The sequence below is a fragment of the Phallusia mammillata genome, chromosome 5 (genome assembly GCF_965637545.1).
Source record: "Phallusia mammillata chromosome 5, kaPhaMamm4.hap1.1, whole genome shotgun sequence".
In the NCBI taxonomy this organism is placed as follows: Eukaryota; Metazoa; Chordata; class Ascidiacea; order Phlebobranchia; family Ascidiidae; genus Phallusia; species Phallusia mammillata.
The window spans coordinates 19,956,236-19,983,935 of record NC_137256.1 but is presented as its reverse complement, the minus strand read 5'-3'; the positions used below and the strand labels follow the sequence as shown (position 1 = coordinate 19,983,935).

The 27,700-nt window shown below is 36.6% G+C and overlaps 2 protein-coding genes across 6 annotated transcripts in view; both read right to left on the bottom strand.

Moving 5' to 3' along the window:
- LOC145228430 (SUN domain-containing ossification factor-like) lies at nucleotides 1-24,617 on the bottom strand. 2 transcript variants are annotated; one of them, XM_080093490.1, is made up of 21 exons: nucleotides 24,556-24,617; nucleotides 23,746-23,869; nucleotides 22,825-23,269; nucleotides 20,344-20,436; nucleotides 20,015-20,119; nucleotides 19,514-19,577; nucleotides 19,036-19,203; nucleotides 18,668-18,750; nucleotides 17,510-17,635; nucleotides 16,445-16,543; nucleotides 15,653-15,841; nucleotides 12,873-13,022; nucleotides 11,766-11,902; nucleotides 10,455-10,553; nucleotides 9,791-9,985; nucleotides 7,331-8,102; nucleotides 5,200-5,349; nucleotides 4,946-5,073; nucleotides 3,989-4,139; nucleotides 3,257-3,504; nucleotides 1-2,940 (listed from the first exon to the last, which is right to left on the bottom strand). In XM_080093490.1, the coding sequence occupies exons 2-21, from the start codon at nucleotides 23,802-23,804 to the stop codon at nucleotides 2,409-2,411; spliced, it is 3,993 nt and encodes a 1,330-aa protein (XP_079949616.1). In that variant the 5' UTR covers nucleotides 23,805-23,869; nucleotides 24,556-24,617; the 3' UTR covers nucleotides 1-2,408. The 2 variants fall into 2 exon arrangements, with proteins under 2 accessions (XP_079949616.1, XP_079949617.1); XM_080093491.1 differs by lacking the exons at nucleotides 22,825-23,269; nucleotides 23,746-23,869; nucleotides 24,556-24,617 and adding an exon at nucleotides 21,097-21,241.
- Nucleotides 24,618-26,832: 2,215 nt separating this feature from the next.
- Nucleotides 26,833-27,700, bottom strand: part of LOC145230646 (uncharacterized) — a 31,441-nt gene continuing 30,573 nt past the window's right edge. For all 4 annotated transcript variants that reach the window (XM_080096118.1, XM_080096125.1, XM_080096131.1 and 1 more), the window contains one exon: nucleotides 26,833-27,593. In XM_080096118.1, coding sequence (XP_079952244.1) covers nucleotides 27,436-27,593 — 158 coding nt within the window. In that variant the 3' untranslated portion in view covers nucleotides 26,833-27,435. The remainder of the gene's footprint in view (nucleotides 27,594-27,700) is intronic.

Sequence of the window (27,700 nt, the reverse complement as noted above, 5' to 3'; positions counted from 1 at the left end):
TTTAGCGGTGCAGAGTATTTATTGGTTGCTGTGGTGTCGTCCATGCGATAAACGAAGCCGCTTTGAAGAAGTTTGAAGCACCATATCATAAACAAGCAAATAAAAAAACAAGAAATGGTCGAAGCAACAAACTTAAAAGCACAGGCTCATGTAAATAACAGTTCTAGTTCGTCTTTGTGGACGGTGAACCAACGACGCAACGAAAAGCGAAAACGCAAAAACTCGTGCAAGGAAGGAATGAAAGAAAGGCCAGCCGTTTGATTTTGGAAAAGCAGCAGTTCCATCAGCACCAGCCTTAATTCCGTATATACCTCTTCTACATGGTAAATATAATACTAAACATACATAATACAGGACGGGTTAGACTAAATATGGATTTGTTACATGAGTAATAAATAAACAGCTACGAGGTTGGTGACTATTCACTACCATTATACACCACAGTGAGCTACTTTGTCCCATAACCAAAGTGCTATAAGGTATTGAGATGTATCACTTCCATCGGCTTGTTTCTTTAGCAACAGCAAAATGAAAACAGGAGATTCCGGTTATTTGCAAATTCCATTTTATTGCATACTGAAACCTAAACTGTAAACTAGAAGGGTGGCTTTCTGATATACTTCCATTTTATATATTCTATACGATATTTACCAATTTACTATACACATCATTTGATCCACACATATGATTGTTTTTGTAAACAAAAACTAATGGGTCCCCACACGCGTGTTTGTGCGGATTTACGGTAAACAAATGTTGCGGTGACTTTTAGATTTTTAAAAACAAATTTTTAGAAAGCATTAACCCAACAATAAAAAAATTGTTCGTATTCTTTTTGCACTATTATTGTCATATAATTACAAAAACATTAAAAAAGAACGAAACAAATACTTTAATTTAATCTCTTGCTTTGACCCAGATATTGTCGTACCATTGACCTGCAGTAACCTCTCAGGATGCACACGCCAAACGACTGTTTGACCTATTGACACCGTTTTCAATAGACGCCGTCCTTACTGTTCAACAAAACCGTTTAACCTAATTTATACATGCCTTGAGTGTTGATTCCTAAATTTATAGAAAAAAAACACTACATTATGACGAAAGAAAGTTCTGAACTGTGTTAGTAATACCTACTAGTTGACCTTAAGTAACCCATGGTCATGCAGCGGCCGACCTGACAACGAGCATTTAAAAAAACACATTTATCTTGCAAAAATGTCAAGTTTGATTTTTCAACTTTATTTTGATTAACAAGTTTTGCTTGACATATACGAAACCGAAGCACGCTTATTAGGTTTAAATCACGTCATAGGTGTGAAACCTTCGCCAAAACTGAAAATGTGAATGACAACTTAATAAAACGAAATAGCATTGCTGTGCAAAACAGCTGATTTCTAATCACCGAAACGACGTCTCGTAAAACGTCTGTCCGACGTCAAGCTGAGCCCTCCTGCTATCGTAAACCAGTGAGTTACTCTCTTGGGACTTCTGCCTACAGTGTCTTTCTTGACCAAACGAGCGTTAGACACATTTACGTTTCGGGGGCCTGTGGGTAAACCGCTGGGTAATTCGGGGTCAAACTTCTGGAGGATCAAGTTTGGATTAATAACTAACATATGTCCAAATTTGAATAAATTTGAAGCACTCTTTCTTTACCAAACCAGCGTTACAAACCAGCGTTAAAATTTTTACGTTTTCGGGGCCTGTGGGTGAACCGCTGGGTCATTCAGGGTCAAACTTCAGGAGGATCAAATTTTGGTTAATAACTAACATCTGACAAAATTTAAACAAATTTGAAGCACTCTTTCTTGACCAAACGCATATAACAAACCATGTTTTAAAAAATTTGCATTTTGGGGGCCTGTGGGTGAACCACTGGGTAATTCGGGGTCAAACTTCAGGAGGATCAAATTTAGATTAATAACTAACATCTGTCCAAATTTGAATAAATTTGAAGCACTCTTTCTTGACCAAATGCGTTTAACAAACCAGCGTTAGACAGAAAAAAGAAAAAAAGAAAAAAGAAAAAAAAAATACGGACAAAAACAATATGTGTCCCCTTCAGGGAAGGGGACCCATAATTATTAGTTAGGGCACTAAGCCGAATCAAACAAAAAATCAGCTAGATTGCAAGAAAGCTTCACAGGCACCAAATTTACTTCAATAAATTAAAGTGTCTCTGCTGCAGGCACCGATGTGAAAATAAAAATAAACCTTTTTCGAGTGAAGCATAGATTATTCGCGAGAGCAATGCCTGGAATGAAACATTCCAATATTCTGGTGTTCCGTAAAAATGAGGTTACCTCCATTTTGTAAGACATTATGAATAGGCATCAGCAGCACGCAAGCAAGTCTTACCATTGGCAGCAGAAGAGAGGCGCGAGCAATATACCGGAATGGGACAGCTACCTTGCCTTACCAGAAAGCACACCAGGCGACGACGCCCAAGGCAGATGGTTATTTCTACAGCCTACATTGCTTGTCAGTTTACTTGGAAATGCAATCGCGGGAGTGTTGTAAACAGGCACCTTGGTTTCTAACCGTTTTGAGTCTGATTTTTTACCGGCGGTTTTAGAGGCCGAGTGCTGTTGTGATGAGAGAAGCATATCAGAGATGAGGACCCCTGATGGACTGCCTCTCCTATTTCCATGGTAACCGTTTCCGGACACGGGTGGCCCACCGTTCGCAGATGAAGACGTGTATAAGTTTTTCGAAGTGGTGCCATTCATTTTTCGGTTCTTGTTGCATTGAGTTCCCGCTTTTTTCTTGTGGACCCCTTTGAGGGGTTTTCGTCTTATAAAAGTGGGTGAAGAATTTGCGTTCCTCCCAGAAGGAGGTTGCAAATGAAGAGTTGTGCTTCGATCTTTGTTCACAAGCGATGAGGAGCGATGAAGATTTTCGACACGATCGCTTGAAATAGTTTTGACGGCAATTTTTCTGTGACAAATATGGTTTAGTATGTGCATTTTTTGCAACAAATATTCGTTGTATTATTTAACATATGTCGAACATAGTAAGGTTTCGTTATTTTATATATAGGTGCGAATAAGTTCAAAAAACAACTGCTTTCTATTTTGTTAGTGTGCTTTCTCGCACCTACATAGAAAACCACTATATAAAAACCTTTACATACAACAATGTATACGTTAAGACCATCATATACCCTTCTTTGAAGTATTTGTCTTTTATTTTTGGCCCAAATCATTACAAAATAAATGACCAGAACCGTTTTCCTAAACACCTAAATACAAACCTCTTTTTGGTAGACACTTTTCCATTGGAATGTATAAGTCCATTAGTTAACATGGCATTGTGCTCCAAGTGAAATTTCTTGACCAATTTTTCAGCATGTTCCACACGTTTCGCTAGCCTGACTAGTCGAGCTCTGAAACACGTCACTGTGATGACGATTAAAACCACGCTCTCTACCGCCATGAGACACAAGTGGCGAGCTACCATTTGTCGATTGAGGTATTCGAAACCGTCAGTCATATCGTTCAGCTAGTAAAATACAAGTAACAATTATATAAGTAGACGATTGATACAGATTTAGGAGAATGAAACATCTTGACCAAGCAACAGAACAAGGCAAAAAATACATGGAAGACATGTTGCCTGCCGCACAGTTGCAAGTCGGGCTGGGCATTTTGGGCCGGGTTCGGGTTTCGGTTTCTTAAAAGACGGGCGTGATTCGGGCACTGTGTCAGTATTTAAAAAAAATTAACTAGCTAAGTAGCCAGTTGCTGGACCTGACCTAATGTCAAACAGCTCTAAGACCAACTGTCTAATATGTTTGTTCTTTTCTGAGGCTTTAATGTATACGCCTGTAAATCAAACTTTCGGGCCTGAGACCTCTTTCAGTTGTGTTGTAGCCCATCCCTAGTTAATTGTAACTTTTTACAAAAACTAACCTAAAATATCCAAAAAACAAGCCATTTCCCAATTTATTTTGGTGTCCTATATCGCTTGATCATTATTTTCACACCTGTTCACGAAGAAGTTCGGTTTTATTATGTGCTGTATGAATAGCGTCCGTTTGTTTATGGTCGCTCTCCTCTGCTTTTCTTGCAGCATCAGCAAGCTTGGTCTTGGTGCGGTTAAAAGCTTTCTGCATTTCGTCCATTTGTCTTCGGTATCTGAAAAACACAATATCTCTGATTTCTTAAATCTTAAATTCATTTGGTGTTGCTTAGCGTCAAACATATAGACCATGGGTGGGCCGCGGGTCGCATGCGGCCCTTTTCCATTTTTTGTGCGGCCCTTCATCTTTCTCCAGCCATTTCCCCCCAAATAAGGCTATTTGAGTGTTCATCATGTTGCAACTTTTCCTCTTTCAGTTTCCTGTTTAAAGTGCGATGTAACCCATGGGCTACACCGCCACACTAATGCAGATATTTAATATCCGCTTGTACTTGTGATGTTCTAATAAAACCTGAACATATGAATTAGTGTTTATTTGATGTGCGGCCCTCCTGTAAGCATCACATTTTCCTAACTGGCCCTTGTGTTAAAAAGGTTGCCCACCCCTGATATAGACTTACTGTACCCAAGTAAGGAATTTTAACACATTTTTAAAACCGGTTGTAGTATTCTATTTTTCGCTTTGTTTCAAACCAAAAAGTTTTACAGTTTTGGCAGTTCGGCCCTTAACGTTGATAAGAGCCGTTATGTTGGAGTGTGAATCAAAGGGCATATTATTGAGCATTTAGGCATATTTAAGGCATATTATTGACCCTGGAGAGCTATGTTGACACAATTTTTGTACCAAATAAATTCTATCCTTAGCATGTACATCTTTTATGGCCACAGCGCGAACGTATGATTCTTTTTTTACAATGATCCTCAGTGTACTCAAGGAGCTTGTATGAATGTTCATCCGCATAACCGACTAGATGTCATTTTTCCCTGTAGTACACAATGCGCTGATTTACAACCAACCAACCTTTGACTGAGATCCTCAAGATAGTCGCTGCTTAAAGACATATTTTGCTCCAAAGCCCGTATTCGATTGCTCAGCCTCATAAGAACAGATTCCTTTTGATTTGTCCCAGGATTGATCACCACCTGATCCTGTGACGTAACATCATGACGTCAAAGTTACGTCACCAATAAATAGAACTTAACTACATCCTACCACTGAAACTTAGCTGAAGACCAAAATGCTGAATAAGATTATTGTCTATGGAAAGCAGTTACCTCTTCAATGGTATTAAGCTGTTGATCTCTATTGGATGCTTCGGCTCCATCTAGTGGTGGTATGGCGGTGGCGGGTTCCTCTTGTGTAGGAGGCAGTGTTGGGGCTGGGGTGGTGAACTGCTCAGTGACCTCTTCTTGTGGTGGTTGTATCTGGAAAAAAATGACATGTTAAAAGTTTGTGGAGAGAAAATATTTATGAAAGAAAAATATGTGCTTTTGGACGAGTGGTGGAAAATAGGTTTGTTTTATGAAAAGTTAAGTTTGTTTTAAAAAGTTGGGGATAAAAGCTTTTTGTTTTTCATGTGTGAATATGCATGATGGTTGCTCACATGATTTAAAGTCATGTGAACATAACAATGTCGCTCCATGCATCAATTTCATTTAATTTTTAGGCTCCACCAACTTCCACGTTTTCATTATTGTGAAGTTATGGGCCAAACAAATTAGGTCAAGAGATGGCATGAATGTTAAAATGCACACTAACTAGAAGAGTGGCTTTCTGATATACTTCCATTTTATATATTCTATACGATATTTTCCAATTTACTATACACATCATTTGATCTACACATATGATTGTTTTTGTTAACAAAAACAAATGGGTCCCCATACGCGTGTTTGTGCGGATTTACAGTAAACAAATGTTGCGGTGATTTTTAGATTCTTAAGGACAAATTTTTAGAAAGCATTAACCCAACAATAAAAAAAATTTGTTCGTATTCTTTTTGCACTATTATTAAGTGTATACATAACAAATTGTTTTTCATTTAACTTTGTTTCGCAAAACGAGTACCATTGACCTGTAGTAACCTCTCAGTGTGCACACGCCAAACGACTGTTTGATCTTTTGACACCGTTTTCAATAGCATGCCGTCCTTAGTGTTCAACAATACTGTTAAGCCTAATTTATACATGCCTTGAGTATTGACTCCTAAATTAATTGTCAAAAAACGCTACGTTATGAAGAAAGTTGAACCGTGTTTGTAATACCGACTAGTTGACCTTAAGTAACCCGTGATCATGCGGCGGCCAACCTGACAACGAGCATTTAAAAAAACATTTAATTGGTAAAAAAGTCAAGTTAATTTTTTCATCTTTTCTTTGAAAAACAAAGTTTTTCTTGACATATACAAAACCGAAGCACGGTTATTAGGTTTAAATCACGTCATAGGTGTAAAACCTTCGCCAAAACTAAAAATGTGAGTGATAACTTAATAAAACGACATAGCATTGCTGTGCAAAACAGCTGATTTCTAATCACTGAAACGACGTCTCGTAAAACGTCTGTCCGACGTCAAGCTGAGCTATCGTAAACCAGTGAGTTACTTTCTTGGTACTTCTGCCTACAGTGTCTTTCTTGACCAAACGAGCGTTAGACACATTTACGTTTCGGGGGCCTGTGGGTGAACCTCTGGGTCATTCGGGGTCAAACTTCTAGAGGATCAAGTTCAGATTGATAACTAACATATGTCCAAATTTGAATCAATTTAAAGCACTCCTTCTTTACCACACGAGCGATAAAAAACAGCGTTAAAACTTTTACGTTTCGGGGGCCTGTGGGTGAACCGCTGGGTCATTCGGGGTCAAACTTCTAGAGGATCAAGTTCAGATTGATAACTAACATATGTCCAAATTTAAATAAATTTGAAACACTTTTTCTTTACCAAACGAGCGTTACAAACCAGCGTTAAAAATTTTACGTTTAGGGGGCCTGTGGGTGAACCGCTGGGTCAAACGGGGTCAAACTTCAGGAGGATCAAATTTGGATTATTAACTAACATCTCTGTAAATTTGAATAAATTTGAAGCACTCTTTCTTGACCAAACGCGTCTCACAAACCAGCGTTAGACAGAAAAAAGAAGAAAGAAAAAAAAAATACGGACAAAAACAATATGTGTCCCCTTCAGGGAAGGGGACCCATAATAATGTTTATGTGATAAAACAGTTTGGGGTGAAGTACTAAAAAACTAAAAAAAATGGTAATAGTTATGTTTTTGCTGTTTTTTTTTCAAATATCACATCAGGTTTTTCTTAGATACACAGTAATGCTTAACATGGTAATAGAAACCAACCAAATAAAACAAAAAAATAAGATGAAATATATTTTCTTAGTCGCTATAACTTTACATACCTTGATTTCATCCAAAGTTTTTTCAGAGTTATCCTCTTTCACGGGATCAGTCAAGTCTTTCTCTGAAGAGTCACCCTCATCTTGACTTGCTGATTCTTTAGCGGACACAGACTCGACGACGTCATCCGGTGTGTCATCTGGCGCGGACGGCTGGGTTACGTCACCATCCGACGTCACAGCGTCTTTTGTTTCCAAGGTTTTGGCGTTTTCGTTTGGCGAGTCGCTGTCTGTTTCAATTTTCTGTGGCTGCTCTTGAATATCCGGAGATTTTATGTCGATGACGTCATCAGAGGTGACGTCAAGGGTATGTGGAGCTTCGATCGGCTTTGTTTCAGGCTTGTTCTCATCGGGTAAACATTTATGATCTTTTTTCGTGTCTGCACCTTTTAGCCCGACTGGTATGGGAGTAATTTTCAAAACCGGTTTCGGTTCATTGGGTTCAATGACGTGATCACGGATTGACGCATCACTTTCAGCAACCTTGTCGTCGGTCAAGCTTTCAGTTTTGTTTTCACTCATATCTGGTTGGTCAGTCTGATGCTCATGTAGAGACTGTGGGTCATCGGTCAGTTCGTCGGTTTTCTCAACGGTCTTCGGAATATTCTTTGTAACAAGTGGAGATGAAGGGTTTTCTGGTGAAACGGGTTTGTCTTTTGGCGCTGGGGGCGCTGTTGTGACGTTGTGAGGGGGTTTCCGCAGGGTTTCGACAAAAGCGTGGGAGACTGATGTCTGGTTGTGGTGAGGTTGGACGATGCACGAAAGCAGAGAAACCCTGAAGTGACAAAGAATTTTACAAGTGAATCGAAATTTGTAGGATATTGCAATTATTTTCGCATGCGTTATTGTCACAAAACATTCAAAACTGGTAGCAAAGATAACTGAATAGGAAAAAAAGATAGGAAACTGTTATGTTGTGCAATCATGTTGTTGAACGAATGTATTACATTTTATTTACGTTTTTATTTTATATTATTAAGTGACAATAAGCAACTGATCAGAGTATATTAGGGATGGGCCGAGTCAGAACCCAAACGTGACCAGGGTGTTCGGTGATCGGCCGAGAAGTTGCACAAACTGACCCCAGTAATAAATTTGTATATTCATACCCTGCTAACATACGAAACCAGTGTTCGAAAGAACAAAACGACCGTTTTTAAAAATGATATGCAGTTTTGGCCCATCCCTAGCGCCTACACAAAATTTTTTTTAGAAATCATACAATAGCATTCCCAAATTTTAGCTCAACACGAACAGAAGCTGGCGAAAGAAACAAAATCTGGTTCTTAACTATATACCATAAGACAGACTAAACCATTACGCAACATTGTAACGATTGCGTAACTAACAGGTTATAAAATATTGTGCTCTAGAATCCGGATCGGTAAATTTATGTTTAACATTTAACGAAGCACTTAAAACTTGACAAAGCGCCAACGGTACTTAAACACACTTGAAAATTGATTTATCGTTCATTTTGTTGCTCTGTCTAATAAGCAACTGTTAACTTCTTCCTTCAATATTCTATCGCTTTTATACCCGTTTTAATCATTTATTTTTCCTGCTTTCTATCAGCATTTGGTATAGGGCGTTTTTAATTGAACGTCCATTTAGGCCAGCGGTTCTTAACCTTAAACTGATCGCGTACCATCTTTTTTCTATCACTGCGTACCAACAAAACCCTGTTTAAACGGGTCGACCAAGAGATAGGCCTAATCTTCGACAAGACTAGCATATTTCTGAAACCAGTAAGGTTAGCAATTCCCTAAGAATGTCCAAGACACGAGTTTCGCTCAAAAGCAGTGCTGATTATTTGGGCCAGTTAAGTTGCTTTTCATGACTTGAATAAGCTTTAAAAAAGCTACTCGCGTACCACCTTAAACTCTCCGGCGTATCTCAAATGGTATGCGTACCATATAGGTTAAGAACCGCTGATTTAGGCAAGCCGTATACCTATACAGTATACTAAACTATCATCGGTTAACAACAGGACAGCTGTGGTTGCTATAGGGAACGCGATTTCAAATTTGACCCCAAGCCCCCAAATTAAGTTGTGATTTTACTGTTTGAAAGATTTGAAATGAAATTGTCCGATCATAAATGAGAGTTCGTTGGCATAAGAGCACGAAATATCAATTATGTAACAATAATCACATTCAAGATCAATTTAAACCGTGCACGATTCTAATTATTATTTTTTAATTTTAGCAATGCAATAAAAAATTTATCTCATAGTGACGATGTGAAAAAAAAATTCCAAGGCATAAGAAAAGACCATGAAACGACAATTATGTAAACATTCATTACATTCAAGATCAATTTAAACCGAGCACGAATCTAATTATTGATTTATTTTTATTTTTGCAATGCAATCAAAAATTAATCTTGTTGTGACGTTGTGAATAAAACATTCCAAGGCATTAAAAAATAAAAAACTGCAAATTAAAACCACACATTCCGAACCTGTAGACGAACTCCAAGAACCAACACAGATGTGTGCTGAAGTGTCGAGTTGTGAATTTACTGAGAAAAGCAAGATTCACCAAGGGAGGGTCAAAACGGCTTCCATCCACTAAAACTATTTCCTGACCGTCACCAGCCTGAACCAAGGTCACCAGTGGACTATCCGACCTCCCCCTTGACCTTTCAACTTCTGACCTGTAAAAATTGATAAAGAAATGTAAGTGTTTGCTGTTTAAAAAATCTCTGTCTAGTAAATCATTAAAAAGCGTTTTTTTTTTCTAGTTACATTTCTTAACACCCTAATTACATAGATAAGCATGGATTTGATCAAATATTTTGAAGTACAAACACACAAAAATAACAGTGAAATAGGGCTTCGGTGTTTCGATATTCTGTGCTAATGCCATACTGTTTGGCAAACATGTCTTGTAAATTGTATAACCATGTAGTTAAAAAGACATGTTTACCAAACACTTAGGTATTTAGCACAGAATAATACACCTAGATCACCACCCCTATTGCTACCATAATAGGGGGCTACACGCTTTGTAGTTGTCCGGTGTCGGCTTGCTTGCAGCCTAAATCAGAACTTTTTCCTATGAACAACTAAAATTTCACCTGAACAGCTCATTTCGTTTTATGAATCAAAGCAGAAGAGACATACCTGTTGGTTACCAACGTAACAGGGGATTCCCAGTTCGGGTCGATGACGTCATCGTCTTGTGTTTTGTTCCCAGACTCGCCCTGTTCAGTTTGGTTCGTTCTGCAAAAAACACGAAAGTAGGATGAGACTGGTGTCCGATTATAACATTAGCGATTGTAAAACGTTTGCAGTTTATCGTATTCACCTCATAAGGTACCTGTATGCATTAGTCGGGATGGACCGAGCCGAGCCACAACTTAAGGCAGTGGTGGCCAAACTACGGCCCGCGGGCCGCATCCGGCCCCCAGTCCTTTTTCATCCGGCCCGCCAAACACCTTGCCTGGTTTTTTTCCAAGCACCATATTTACCACTGTGAACAAGCAGTGCAACAGCGCTGGCTGCTACTAGCAGTAGCTTGTGGCAAGCGTTGTTATTTTTAGAATAAATGCCCTTGCAGCGTTATTTTTAGAACAGTCTGCCAACTATGACATAAGTACTTAACATAACCTGTATGTGCTCTTTTTCACATCCCATATATTTTAATAAAGATGGCAACCAGTTACGACAAATTTTACGTAAATCTCATTTAATCCGGCCTTCCAGTGGCAAGACAGTTGCAAATTTGGCCCTCTGGTAAAAAAGTTTGCCACCCCTGACCTAAGGGCATAAACTGAGCCTAACGTTACGTTCGCAAATGCATGTCCTGCTGACATACGAAACCAGTGTTCGAAAGGGCATCCAAGAACAAAAATGGCTGTTTTTCAATGCATTAGATTAGGGGTTCCCAAACTTTTTTGGTCTGTGGCCCAAATGTCTATTTAACAGCGATTCGTGGCTCACCACGTGCTGTAAATTTGGGTACAAAAAAAATAACTCAAAAACAGGCGAAATGGTTTCTAGCAATTTATTTTTAATGAGATAAATGCTCCTGAAATTTGGCTACAAGATTCGGAATTCTTTGCAAATATTATGTTTTTCAAAACAAAGCGCATAATATCTACAGTGTAACAAAACAGTAGAATCTGTTCAAATGGCTTTGTGGCCCATTGAAAATGTCTTGGTGGCCTAGTACTGGGCCATGACCCACAGTTTGGGAACCAGTGCATTTGATGGTGAAACTATGTTGAAAGGTTGTAAAAGCAAGGACAAACTAAGTCTACAATTCAAAAATTACCTGTAATTTGGATATAATATGATGATCTTTAAAATATAGTTTGAAATTAAATTAGAGTAAGAAATACCCAATATACGTCAGCTAGCAGGCTCTTAGCTAGGGGTAAATGAACCTTCAAGGAATACATTTAACATGTTTTTGAGGTACATGGTAGTTACCTTGTTGCATTATCGTTCGTTGAAGGTCCGTTGCCGAGCAAATTGTCAACGGCACTCTTGACAATATTCAACATTTTCCCAATCGAACCGCCTTCAGTTTCCTCTGAATCGGTCAATCCTTCCGATTTCAATTCACCCTGTGCAAAATTTCAAGTGTTTAAGATTAGTACTTCGAATTGGACGACAAGACAAAAAATTATTAATACTTCAAGATTTCAGCTAAGATGAATACATTCATACTGGGATCAGCCCTGAAGCGTCCATGCAGACCAGTAACCATGGCATACCCATTGATACATCATAGTACGCCAGACCCATTAAAGGCGTCATACCGAATCAAGTCGGTCTTCCATGCATTCCCATATGGCAAAGCACAGGCTAGAAAAAACTAAAACCCACGGGTACGAGCAAGGGGGTGGTGAACCCGCCGAAAATAATAGACCGTTGATCACAAAGACCGTTGCCTGCCTTGTATGCTACATATGTCAGCTTCGTAGAAGTCGATCGCCAATTCGGCCATTGATTTTCTACCCTGTGCCTCGCCATACGGGAATGTTCAGGAGACCGGCTTGTATAACGCCTTCAATGGGCCTGGAGTTCTATGATTTGCTGCTATGTGTTAAGTTTATGGACAAGTCGTAATATATTACTAATACCGCAAAAGTGTTATGGCAGAAACTGTAATAAAGCAAGTTGTATCAACGACGTATATGGTAACAAATAGCCACTTGGCATTTACCGTTAAACTGTATCATTGTTACAGTAAAATGTACACGTGTAGACAATAAAGGCAAATTGTAAAGCTGAATCTTGCAAATTTTTTTATTATTCTACATACAGTGGACACCTCGGATAATCTGGACCCACTTGGACCAAAAAAATGACCGGATTAGGCGAAGATCCGGATTAACCGATGTCGATTAGCTCAAGCCTTACCACATTACAAACCAGCTCGAGTTTTGTCCGAATTAGGTGAAGATCCGGATTAGAGGAATCCGGTTTCAACGAGGTTTACTGTATTTATTTTGAATTATATGCATTTTGAAACCATAATTTTTCTGTAGGCTCAAACTTTATAGAAAAAGTGTTATTTTTTATAGTTTTTACCGCCGTTAGGGCGTCAGTATCGCTGGCAACCGGTTTCTTATTTTCTTTTTCTTCGGTTTCTTCGTATTCTTCCACCATAGAAACACCAAGCACACGAACCAGTGTGAGCGGACAGAAGTGCTCGTTCCCAAAATGACTTTTCATCTCGAACTGAACAAAATACAATGACTCAGCATTTTAAACCAAAAAAAACAATGACTCAGCAATTTTTTCCGTTTTTTGCGCAACAAATGTGAATTGCGAAAATTAAGGTTATTTTTGAGAGTTCTTATTTTTACTACGTGTAGTTGGTATTCCGTAACTAAATAAAGATTTGTAATCTTTTTTAGGAAAATGATATTGTAAATATAAATTTTTACCTCATTACGTCATAACCGACTATGCTATTATGTACAAACAAACGTTTTAAAGCAGGGGTCGGCAACCTTTTTTCCAGTGTTTCATACCGGAACGGAACGAAACGTTATACCGGAACGAAATAAATAATTTTTGGCTCAAATACCGGAACGAAATACCGAAATAAAAAATATTCAAAATACCGGAACGGAACGAAATACCGTTATTTTTTATTCCGGTATTTCGTTCTGGACATTTGACATGATACAATTGCTGAAAATTTTGCGCCGTTAAGCTATGATAAAAATTGAAGTTCCTACAATTTACATCCGTCTGACCATCATTGACAAATGTTATGTGACGTAACAACTACCGACAATAATTCTTGTGTGTTGCAACTTTCTTCCTTTTTTCGCTTAATAGTTGCAAAGACAACAAAGAAATGTCCGTTTGTTAAGACCGAAATACCGTTATAAATTTATTTCGGTCAGACCGGAACGAAATGAAAATATCGGTCCAGAACGAAATAACGAAATAAATAATTTTCTCAGAACGAATAACGTTATTTGGTTTCGTTCCGTTCCGGTATGAAACACTGCTTTTTTCTACTGCGGACCGTTTTTGATACTGACAGTTTATCGCGGATCGGCCTTCAAAAAAATTACAAATATTTAGCAATGAAAATGCACAAATTTGTTTATCATCCCCAGGATATATGGGCATTTAACCTAAAAAAGTATACGGTTCGGTAACGGACTCGTCGCGGACCGGCGGTTGCCGACAGCTGTTTTAAAAGATCCAAGTTTTGCATATACTCTATCACGTATTAACAACACGATATAAAGGGCAATTTTCACCCAATAAAGTTTGTTATTTACATAAAACATGAATGAGTTTATTATTTGCATATAAACCACCACAAAAGCGTTTTTAACGAACATAACCTAGCAATTAGCCGTACACATCTCGTCAGACATACCAAAGGTTAGTGTCAATCGAATTTTAGGTTCAAATTTGTATGACTAATTTGACAAAATAGCTCATGTAAATTGTACATTTGGCTAAAGCAGGGGTTCCTAAATAGGGTGACGTCCAATTAATTCTAATAATGCCGGCGCAGTAAATGAAGTAAATGCATCATTAGGCTACTCTGAAATGGGTGTCCAGTTGTTCTATATAGTTGACTTGACTGTATTTTTTTGTTGAGATTGCGGTAACTAAATCAATGCATCACCCATTTCTAGGCAAAATATTTGCGATTTACAAGAATATTGGCAACGTGGCTCTGTTTAGGAACCCCTCGGCTAAATATTTTGTAATTGGAGACCGTTGCTTCATAAAGGTTGATATAATCAATGTATCAATTAAAAGCCTTGCCGTGTGTTTTTAAATGTTAGACCCAGTATAAGCCATTTAAATATATCGGGTACACTGACATGGTATATTCCCTATAAATAACACAACAGTACTGAAACCTATATGATAATAATCGATACGTTTTGTCGGCCACAACATTGTAAGGGTGCTTAGTTGAAGCAAATGATTGTTAAGTGGTCGCTTCCTATTGTACACGTATGTGTTATGCTATCTTTTGTTTACAGAACATATCATGAATGGTGCTCTGCTACTTTTCCCAACCACGGGTGACGAAATACGTTAGCAAGACCTGTTGTGTTGTTTAACGCGCTAGGTTTAAGCCACGTAGCTTTAACGAATGACTGATGCAACAGCGCTGTAACAGACACGGCTTTGTTGGATAAACCGTAATTACATGATTTAAAGCGTCTGGCCAACTCTTTGAAACTTTGAAAAAACTTTAGCGCTAAACTTAGGTAAGCTATTCACGGTTTTGAATAATCTGAGCAAAACAAATCAAAGCCAGTGTTTGTGTGTAAAACATAACGCATTTTTTCGTGTCAAGGGCAACTGCTTTTTAAATTTGCTTCGTAGCCTTAATATTTTGAATGCCTTTACATTGCGGTGTTATTTTATAATCATAACAAAGTGTTTTGGCATGTTAACGTTGGTTTTTGTTAACAGCATGACAAGTTGTCTGGTTGTAAAAATGTAAAAAACTTAAACAAGATTTTATTACAAGAGTGAATAATTTGGGCCAAACTGGCACACGTTTTTTTTTTAAAACGATATTTTAAAAAGCTTTTGCGTTTTACAGATGAAAATGCAACTAACATACTAATTAGGTATAAACCACTAAAATTCAAATTAAAAAAGTAGTTTGGTCGTGTCAAAAAAGTTTGGCAAAAAAACTCGCCTAGCCTACATCAATCAATGCCTGCATTATGCCTGCAATGGTAATACACAAGTAATCCACACACACACACACGGCCTGACTAATATATTCACACTACCAGCCATGTATATTGCAACCAACAGCTGTTAACAGTCACAAACAAAGGCAGACAAGCCTGTAACATAACACCTACCTTGATGTATTTTGCAAACATAATATCGTTCTGGTTGGGTGCGAATGTTTGAACAGACCTTTCATTCCTGGCCTCAAAAGTCCCCAGAAGATGCCATTCCCTGGCTGGGTAACGCTCACTGATGTAAACGTCGAATAGTTTTGGGGCCGAAGAAAATAATTCTAGGTTTGCAAGTTGCAATTGTCGAACCTGTGTATAAGGTTTGTGTTTTTTAGTTTTAAGTTAACAATTCCTGTCTAAGATGAACATAAATTCATAACTTGGATCAGCGCTGAAGTGTCTATGAAGACCAGCGATCACGGTATACTCATGTATAAATCACAGTATGCCAGCCCCATTGAAGGCACCATACCAAATCTGCCGGTCACCAAGCATTCACCACTTTACGGCAAGGCAAAGGTTGGAAAAAGCTAGATTTTAGATTCAATGGGCCTGGCGTATTGTGACAATTCCTGTCTATAACGATTTCAAAAAATAAACAAGCTAAGTAATAAACTTTCTTTGACAATGTTTGGTATTTTTTAATATAATGCCCAAATCCACAGAAAAACCACAATTTTTGTCATTTGTTCAAAAAGTTTATAATTTTTGTGTCAAAATCTATCCAAAGACAATCTTAAAATGCAAATCACCTTAAAAAATGTATATACTTAATTTTTGCAAAGACTCATTTAATCATGACCAATTGCTTGCAAACAAAATTAGTCACAAATTGAACAAATCACATATCTCTAGTATTCAGTTTTGGATGAATAATATATTTGTCATTGTGTGATTTTTCATATTATTTACCTGTATGGGTTCACAGAGTTCAACGACAAACCAGATATTGGCTGAACATGGATTCAACATGTACATGTCCTTGTTTTCATCCAGTATAGCAGAAACATGCTGTAAAAAAAACTTTTTTAGACCTTTGGGTCGTAAAGATATTTCATTTTCAAATACTGTATATTCTAATGATCGAAAGAAATGTAGCTACAAACAAATCTTTCAGTTTGAAAGTTGGTCTAAATTACAGAGAGAAAGGGGTTTTGTACACTTTATTTGTATATTACCTTGCTAAAAACTTGGCGTTAAAAGGCATCAACAGTACAATGGAACAGAAAAAATAGTTTTTTGGGGGGATTGCAAACACAGACTTGCAATACCATAAACTTATAAAAAATAGTTCAAAATACATTCCAAATGGACACAATGTCAGTTTTGTGCAGTTCTATACACAAACAGCACATTTTAAGGATTTTATTTATTCATTATTCAAATATTTAAGCAATGTAGGATGTGTATAATTTATCTGTTTCCTCCAGCTAATTTGGGAGGAGTTTCCTTAAATAGCATTGTCAACAATATGCTGTTTGCCTAATATGGGCAGAGTGTAAATAACACATGGTTTCCGGTAAATCCTATCATAGAGATACAGTTAAAACCAGTTTCTTTCCAATTTTTTACAGCTTTATAACACAGCATCTATGAATTCAACATGCCTGTACCTAGAGCAGTGGTTCTCAACTCGTTTCAGGCCATATAGATCACCAGTTTAATTAAATGAACGTCGTGGACCAGTTCATTGTTAAGTAAGGATAAACATAGCATCCACAACAAGCATATTGGCCTGAAATTTACACCTTTTATACAGAATTTCGAGAAGAGATATCAAACAATTGGCATCTAACAATCAAAGATCAGTAACTAGGATAAGATTTTTTTGCCACAAATATTTAATAAATTATATGAAACTTTTTCCAGTTTATCATCAAATACAATAATAGCCCTGTGGACCTCGCAAACAGTCATCACGGACCACTTGTTGAGAACCACTGATCTAGATGTTATTGTAATGGCATGGGGACTTACTTTAGATTCTGAGTTTTGGGCGAGTATTTTTGCACCACAATCCTGCGATGCATAGTTAACTTGTGTTTTCTTTGTTCTTATTGTTCTTTGATTCAATGAGTTTGGATCTATAGCAGCTGCTTCTTCCTACATAAAAACAATCAGTTGTTTGCTCTGCTGCTATAATAATGTAGTAGGCATTAAAGATGCACTGATACATTTTTTAAGGTTGATACCAAATATATCGGTGGTAAAGTTGGCTGATAACCGATATTTAAAGCCAATATATTATGTTTTAGTAAAAGGCCAAAATTTATACCTTTTAACACCAAAAAAATCCAATGTTGTTTAAAGCACAAACGTTAGGTGATTGTACAATTAGTAACGCTAATTATAGTTCGAAGGTCATGCTTCGCTACCCATACAGACAAAGGTAACTGCGTAAAAACATTCTTATTATTATTCCCTATACAGGCTCAAAAACTAACATAACAAAAAAAGTTCAAGTCCCAATTATTGATGCACCACAGATAAAAAACTTGAATTCAATGGAACCATTAAAGCAGGATAAACTGTCAGAATCTGTCAAAATCCATACAACTTAAAAGGGATAAGAAATTAATTACACCAATCAAAGGAAATTGCTACCCTTGGTGTTGTCCAAAGCAAATAATAGTGATACACTACAGTTGCCAGGAAATGGCACTTGTAGGTAGTAATTTCATTTGAATGTGGAATTAGTGAGGTTTTCCTATACAGTGCGATAAACTACTATGCATAACCTTTTAATAGGACTTCCAGATATAATATGTAACATAACTTCTCAATTTTGCACATGTCAGAAATACATACAATTTATTAATCAATATGGGGTGCTTCCTTTGATGGGTCAATTACAATCAACAAAATTTGGACTGCCTTTGCAAACATTCTCTAATGAAATAGTTGTAATTTTAAAAGAATAAGGATTATCTCTTTTGCGTCTTTTTAATAAAGAAAATAATTCATGGCAACTAGCTCCATTAAGGCATGTTCTGCAATTTGTAGGGTATGTTTCTGTTATATGGACTGCTCTTAGTATACTAGTATGTAGGTTTGTCATTTTTTTCAATCAAGTTAACCAATCTAAAAAGTCTTAAATGATTTTCAATTTAGTTTTGTACAATAAAAAATACTTACCCGGTCTTGTATTTGTTGTTTCTTCCATTCCTCGAAAGACTTAATGCTGTCGACTTCCAATTTCACATGTTCATGTTTATCTTCTGTATCAAAACATACACAAAATATAGTTGAATATTACTGCAAGCAAGAAATACTGGCACAACATAAATTCAAAGGTTAACATAAAATCATGAAAAAAATGTCATCATAATAAAAAATCTAAAATTTGGAAAACAAAAAAATGTTTCTATGAATCATTCAGGGTGTTTAATATCAAATTTGTGATTCTACCAGTCAGGTTTGGAACCACTGCTTTATGCAGTCTTTAACCTCAGGGACTCTCTACAATTTTTTTATGCTAATAAATCTTGTAAAAATCCACTCACCAGAAGAATCCACTTTTGTTTCCACATTTTCATTTTCCCCACTCGTTTTATTATCACCGACTGCAGCATCAAGGTTTTCTGTTTCCAATAAATCCAGTTTTTCATCTTTTACTTTCTCCTCATGCACTTCCCCAAGATTTTCAGAGGACTGATTTTCCCCTTTTCCTTCTGCACAGATGTTAGTGGTTAGATATTACTCATTTGGTAGCATGCCCCATAAACAGGAAAGCTCCAATTTCCACTTGCCTTAACACACCCTATCCAACTTACATTGGCTACTTTCTGACGACATTTATATAGTCAAGCTAAGTGTTAAGTTAGCAAATACTTAAATCACAGTTTATGTCGAAATCAATCCCAGATAAATCAACTTTATAGGTTTTGTAATCAATAAAGTATATTCTATTCACACTGTAATTGAAGATACTTAAATTGATTTCGAAACAATAGTAAGTACAGTACAAAAAATATCTTATACCTGCTTCAGGACTTTTTGTCTCATCTAATGTCTCATCAGCTTTAGCCACATTTAGATTTTCAGTCTACAGTTCAAATGTACAACAATGTAATATCACATAAGAGCACATTTAGCCATTAACTTAGCTTTTAAGCATTTAAAATCAAGATCTATATTATACATTCATAAAGGCAATCATGCTGCAATTTTTTGCAAAAATATAGTCTTACAATAAACAAAACTGTGTGTAGTATATGGTAAATCACGAGTCACCAGAGACTCAGTACGAGAGATGGAGACAACAGTCACCTATTATAACAGATTGAAAACTTTGGCCAGTATGAAGTCGTCCACCTATTTTTTATGTTTATATATATATATAAATATTACTTAGGTGGAATATATATATATCTATACATAAAAAAAACGGTGGCAACTTCAGACTTGTCAAAGTTTTCAGTCTGGTAAAATAAACAAAGTGTAATTACTAATTAGGCTCAAAGAATATAAAAAAGTTTTTACCTCATCATTTACTGGTTGTTTATTGTCGTCTGTTTGTTCATTGTCAGATTGGTCATTATTGGTTGCAGTTTCAACCTGTATTGGAGCCCCGGTTTTGCTGTCATCCTAAAAACACTTACAAATTGGCGAAGGGTTTCATCAGCAGTGGTATAATGCTACATGTACTACAATAGTTTTTTAAGAAACTTCCAGAGACAATATGTAACTGAATTTCTCAATTTTGCATTTTTTGCATTTGAAGGAAACACATGAAATGTCCACAGCAGACTTACGATGGTGATTATATTCAAAATTTAAATTTTATATTTGAAGCTGTTGTATAGTTAAACCTCAATCCTTTCTTGGGTTAGCTCTTTCACAGAAACAGTATCGGTATTCTGTTCTTGTCTCACATTATCTTCTGTGGAAGTCTCTACGTCAACCTAAAAATAATAGCAAAACATTTCAATGACAGTTAAATTGGCATTGGGCAACAAAGCATTATGCTTAGTATTTTTGTGATATCTCCAAAGTAAAAAAATCACAAAAAATTTACATTAAAAATGCATTGGTCTAAGACAGTGTGGTCCAACTTTATTTTGTTGCGGGCCATTCAAAATCGTTAACTTACTACGCGGGCCAAGGTTTAAATTTTTGCTGGAAAGACTTTTTTTCTGGGTCAAACTCTAGGGGAACTATACATCTTTTTTATCAAAAGATAAGTTTATTTTTATATTTTATAGTTTTACTGAGTAGAAGCTGTCAAAAACATTTTAACACAGTTTCCACTCTAGCGCAAAAATGCCTCTGAACGGTTTATAGAAGCATAACCCTTTATTACATAACAATGCCTTGTCATGCGTCACAATAGGAGATTTAGCAGTATTTAGTATGTGGTAATCCTCACATTTTGAAAAGATTGAATTATTGAAAACAAAACTTATAGTTGTCATTAAAATGTTGGGACTTTCGCGGGCCAACAAAATTGGCCCGCGGGCTTGCAGTTGGACCACGCTGGTCTAAGATACATTTACTCAAGGTACTAAAACTGTACCATTACACAAACTACTCACAGTACTGCTATGCTGCCTATCATAACATACCTTTGAGTTAACAGTGACAAAGTAGATCACAATGAGTACAGTTATTCTGGTAACAACTCTTTTCATTGATTAGGGTTGAGTTATGAAGTCTAAGTTCTACTCAGGAGAAGTCTGTATTAACAGTTGCAGAAACCTTGTTTCTAATATCCAGTTAATTGGAACAGTCTTCTCATGAACTAATACTAAAACACTACTACATACACCTAAAATACTACAACTTCCACCTAAAATGCATTAATGGTGTCACCAATTAGAGGAAACTTAAAACAAGTGCACTAGTTAGCTGCAAAAAACTGTTCTGAGCTCAGTATTCCCCACAATGCATAATATTCGGCATATGGAGAGGTGGCGGCATTACTTCCGAACTGTACAGGAAACTATGGGGATGTTACTGTCACAGAATAACGCATTGTAAATCACATGTAGGCCGATATACTGCTGCACTTTTACTAGGAATATCACCCTAATATCCTCTTCTGCACTCTGTAACATAAAACAGCTGTTTAATTGTGCTCACTAGAATCTTTTAAAGAATATATACTTCCTAGCTACCAATGTTGCTGAGATTCTTACTGGATACGGGAAACGAAACTAAGCAATGCTCGCCGGTGTCTGTTTGCCAAGAGATCTACAAACAACACTAACTGTCTGCTTGAGCAAGGTAGGTTACTTAGCAAGCTTTTTCTGTTCTGTGTACACAAAGCAAACAGGAATTTATCATTCTTAAATTCTGTCCTTCTAGGTAAAACATTAAACTGAGTGTAAACAACAATAAATTTATCTTTCTTACTAAAATGCAATATTATATGTATGCTGTATGACTACATGCTAAATAAATGTCTTGGCCAAGAAAATCATCTTCTTGTGCCACAGGCATGAATCAAAGATAGATCTTATAGATGAAGTCATGCACAACAGCTGACAATATAGAATTATTTCGGTTGACTACACTTACTGATGAGGCTTACTATAAGTAGTCAGCATGGCACTGCTCTATACTTTCTATTATACTGATGCACATTAAACCAACCTTTGACATTTTCCCACAGTTGTTATGCAAGTTACTAAGACTTATGCATTCCTAGGACTATTTGTAATACAAGTGCAACGAATCACGATCTTTGAGGCTCCTGAGGGCAAGGTACAAAGAATATGTCAATAGTATTTGCATTAGTAAGTGCCAGTAGTCAAGAATGGCCAAGGTTCAACTTTTAAATCAGGGACTGATATGTTAGCTTTATAGGTGAAAGAGCATGCTGATGTCTTGAACTGTAACTTTTGAGAAAAGCATTAATCTAAACCAAGCTTTGGTTGGATCTCAGCTATTGAAATAAGAAGTTCCATGTTTTTGTATATGTTTATGTTGAATTTAGGTTCTTTCGCTTAGTAAAAAAAGAGTGACAAAATGACAATTAAGCAATTAGCAAGCCTAAAATATCTTTGTAAAGTTGTAATTCAAAAAGGGGATGGAAATCAAGGTTAAAAGTGCTACATTGATCCCTTTCTTTACTACTAAACAATACAATTTGAGAAGATTTCACAGTAGAGTCTATACTTGACAATTGTTCTCACATTTACTTCAAAACCATCCTAAACTACCTACAGTATATCATTAGTTACAAATATAATACAGTCAATTGCCTATTTTGGTAAATTTTGCAAAGTTTGGTAAATTAAAATACTAGACTCATCTGTTTTATTTTCAAAAACATCAACAAAAATTCCTACCTCTCCGGTAGCTTCCAATTGTGGAGCAACTTTACTTGGCTCATCAGAAGATTCTTGTTTATTCTCAAGGGAATCCTTTTCTGTGACAGCCACAGTCAAAGACTCATCAGATGGATTATCTTTCTCTTCCGCCACTTGGACAGCTTGTTTGGAAATGAAATCAATATCAAGAATATTTTCACTTTTTGACCTCTTTTCTTCTGTCTCCGTTAGCTCAGGCGAAGTCTCTTGAGGTTCATTAGTTTCCAGCAGCAGTTCTTTTATTTCCAAAAGTTTTTCTTGATTTTTAACCTCATTTTCATTTAACTTAGGAACCTGCTGACTTGTGTTGTTGCCAATAGGAGAGTCTAACAGGGTAGCTGGTGACTTTTCTGTATGATTTGTAGCCTGTGATGTTTTATTGGCCTGTTGGTCATTTTGGTTGACTGAGCTTTCCGCTAAAGGACTGTATAACACAAAGGTTTCATGTCAAAAATGAGTAACAACACCAAAAATAGTATGTTTTTCATAAGAAACTATTATGGTCCACACAACATTTACTATAGCTTGGTTGGCAGTGTCATCAGTGTTAGATCTTTTATAAACAGAAAAAATTAAAATAAATAATGGTGGCAAATCCACAAGGGCCTGCATCCAATTACCATAACAAAAAAAATACTAAATTTTTAGTCTTGAATCAAACCTAATCTTTAAAAATCTTTTATTAAACAAAAATTTGGCTTGTTTAGTATTTCAATTTCTCAGGCAATGACAGGAACAAACGAAACAAAACTGCTGTGATAAAGATATAAAAGTCTTATGTGACTCTTAAAAACTACAAATCATAATAAAACTTTGTTTGGAAACATTCTTTTGCTAAATAAAAAAATGCGGGGGCCATTATTGGAAACACATGCAGCAATAAACTTCTAATTCACTTACCTATGTGAAAGATGGTTTAGCAAAATTAAGACAACACATATCCAATGTTTTATTTTCATGTCCAGGCCACACAAATAAAGCTTACAGCTTTTCGTTTACACCATTGGTTAGTTTTATATGAAACCTAAAAAGAAGGTAAAAAATAGTTTGTTAGTGGAAAACAAACATACAGTTTCTCGTAAACTTCCTAATGTTTTATATACAGCCTTTCCAGTCTAACCAGATTCCAACTGGGTTAAAATCTGCTAAGGATTCTGAAATGTTTAATCGTATAAATTTTTGTTTAGGGCAGTGGTTCTCAAGCTTTTTTTTTTTTTTTTTGTCAAATGTGATTCCCAACGCCCTTAAACAAACAACTACACTTTCATCATTGTTCTGGGCCCACAACAATTGTGTTCATAATTTTTGTCACAATTTGTCTTTTCACCGAGCTAAAATTTTAGACATTTGAGTTGTGTTAATTTAGCTCTGGGAAAGAAACCATAGTAACCTAATAGCACTAAAACTATTTTTCTTTTACGCTATTTGTCAGTGGTTCTGACTTTGCAGAAAGCTTTGATCATTAGAAAGTCAACTATTGTTTTAAAAAACGAATTTAAGCGGCAAAAAACATTACAGCTCGTTCATATGTACTGTCGCTAGTCTATCTAGTAGCTAAACAACAACTGAGCCAAAGACCATAAAGCTGTCAACAAAATAATGTAATTTATACATCACACATTTACACATAAAAAAATATGTGAATTCGGGTTTCTGACATAGAACGTTAGACATTGTCGTATTTTAGACACTTTTTCTCAATACCCTTACCTCAACTCCAAACCCCAGTGCAACCCGAAAGCTCATGACCAGGCATTTTTTCAACGTATAAATCTACACGAAAGCAAGAAAGCCTCTTTTAGGTGATTTTCGGTAGGTGACGTCATTAAAGGTGTTTCCGAAAATATTTTTTTAAATCGTTTTTTGCGAAATAGATTGGTGCAGAAAAAAATGCTGGTAAGAAAACCAACATAACTCCGAATCAATGCACTAAATCAGGGGTTCCCAAACTGTGGTACGCGTACCACCAGTGGTACGTGAAGGTTTTTCAGGTGGTACGCGAGTAGCTTCTGTTTTTTCCATAAAAACCTGTATTCAGAACTTTATAATTTGTTTCTTGGTTTTGTGTGCCAAATACAATTTTCTCGAAGCCCATTCTTTTTGTTACGTAACTATTCCTGTTGTTTCGTATCATTGCGATCTTCAAAATACAGGTCATGTCAATTGTCAACAAGAAGCACAGTTGCTTGAAAATCTGTACAACGCTGTGTGACAGTGGGCGTTAATTATTTCAAATGATTGCTCTTAAAAGATACCATCTACTGTTATATATCTTAAGCTACAAACTTAAGCTTTATATAGTGTTGTTTTAGTAGGTCAATGTTATTATTCTGAATAAAATATGATTCGATCAAATTAGTTGTTCTGCTAGAAGTGGTACGCGTGCCAATACAGAGCATCCAAGTGGTACGAGATCGTAAAAAGGTTGGGAACCCCTGCACTAAATGGATTTTTCCTGAACAAACGGTTGTATTTTTAGTCAAAATATTTCGTATGTTTTGCGAAAAAAATGATTCGAACAAACCAAAACATAACTATTTTGAAAAGGTATGACATAAAAATGTAGCCGCCCTCGTATGTAAGCCGCACAAACGATAGGGTAAAACAGTGTTTCTCCACCTTATACTGATTGTGTACCACCCAAGGCTGCCAAAGCTTGGGTTTTGCCCCAAAATCTTGGGTTTTTACTTGACGTCTTGGGTTTTATTTTGAAAATGATAGCAATTCTTGGGTTTTGAGTCTTATTGATGAAATAGATATATGTAAGAACTATTTTAACGAGAAAAGTTTTTCGGGTAGCTGCACTGTTTGGGCCATTTTATCATCTCTTTTATTTTCTCTCTATTCTAGACCTTAAATCTTTCTAGATAAGTATACAGTGAAAGCAATCGTTACACTTAAAAATGCAAATAATACAATGTTCGTTAAACATAAAAACTGCGAACCATCAAAGAAGTTTCAAAGCTTTTAAATATACTGTAGACATTACTAATTTAATGAAAAAGAAAACAGATGATGATCATCAAACAGCCAAGAGTGAACTGGCGATTGCTGCATATTTTATTGAACATAATATTCCCTCTGTTTGCATTGACCATTTCCTACCAAAAGTTTGTAAAGTTGCATTTCCGGACTGTAAATTGTCAAATATTTGTCAATGAAACGAGTAAATTTCCTAATTTTTTGCATTTCTAACCACATTTTGCATTCTTGGTTTTTCATTTAAATTCTTGGGTTATTTTGCTGTGAGTCTTGGGTTTTGTTGAAATTCTCATTGGCAGCCCTGGTACCACCTATTCTTCTGGACTCGGTTGTGGAATATTTCTGAAAACAGCAAGGTCAGCAATTCCAAAATAATGCACAAGGCATGAGTTTTGTCCAAAACCACGGCTAATTATTAGTTCAGTTGTGTTGCAATTCTTGATCTGACTTGTATTAAGGAGCACAGAAAAGCTATCACGCCGAGGCCTACCACCTAAAAAGCTCCGGCGTATCACTATAGGCTATAGCAAAGGTGGGCAACCTTTTTGCATGCGCGGGCCAAAACAACGTTTAATGTAACTACTCTTTGATACAAAAATGGGATTCAACACACACTTTCCGCTCGGCCAATCAAAATAGAATACCAGTCGCGGGCCGCTCAAAAGTTGCTCGCAGGCCGGATGTGGCCCGCGGGCCGTAGGTTGCCCACCCTTGGGCTATAGGCTAGTGGTAGGCTGAGGACCACTGATCTAAGTTGTTAAACAATCTTTTTTCATAGTCTGCCCTTCGTTAAGTTTCAAATAACGCCGGTGTACAATTAGTCACTCGATGTCCTGGAAAATGTTACCCTAGCAAAAATCAAAAAGAAAGGACCTAAAAAAAAACAATATTGAAAATTTATCGGATAGATTTTTAGGCTATATTAATTAATCAAAGTAAATGTCGTGATCAGATGCAATTGTTTGTTTTGTTTGTAGAAAACTGGGGAATACACGCATTGCCGAAGACGATAAAGTAGTTTATTCTTTACAGAGCTTACAACATGGTTTTGATTCAAATTCCTCAGGCAAATAAACAATTGGTTGCAATAACCTGTCCATAGGCTACATTTATGGCATATATGTCAGTAGCAATTGGCAAATTAGCTAGACAGTAGAAACCAAGTAATTATATGCTGATCAAAATCGAATTTGGCCGATCAAATTATAAGTAGTTTAGGATAAAGGGGTTAGCAAACTAATATTGTACGACAGAACGGTTAAAATTAAGCATTATTTTGCGACCTACCCATCAATGAACAAATGTTCTGTGCCATTTATGTACAAACTTCGTTGCAATTTATAAAAAGAATTGTACCGCTACTTTAAAAAGAGCCGATAAAACGAAGAAAGGTTTAAGATGCTTCTTTCACAATTTTGAGCTATATAGACTTTTACAAAAGCAAAAATTTGGAAGGCATAAACGCCGTTGAATTTACACCCTGCGGGTTATTACATAATATGCTGGTTTTACGAGTTGCAAAAAGTTTTAAACAATAAAGCAAACACAAATCTTACATACAGGTAACACGGCAACACAAGGGGGACGAAAGACACAAACCCTCTATGGTCAATGTATCGCCACGACCGCAGTTGCCATGATGATGAACGTCAGCGACAACCAGGTGTACCGGACTACACAGGCTTCAGACGTTGAAGTAATAGGGCGACTGGTGGTTGAAGGATTATTAAGACGTGGATCTAGGTGAAGGGTAGTTGTTGCCATGCCTGGTGATGATAATGTGTTAGTTGTCGTAGTCACTACTGGTGATGCCGTAGTAGCTGTCGTTGTGGTTACTGGTGATGACGTAATAGGGGTTACGTCATCGAATGAT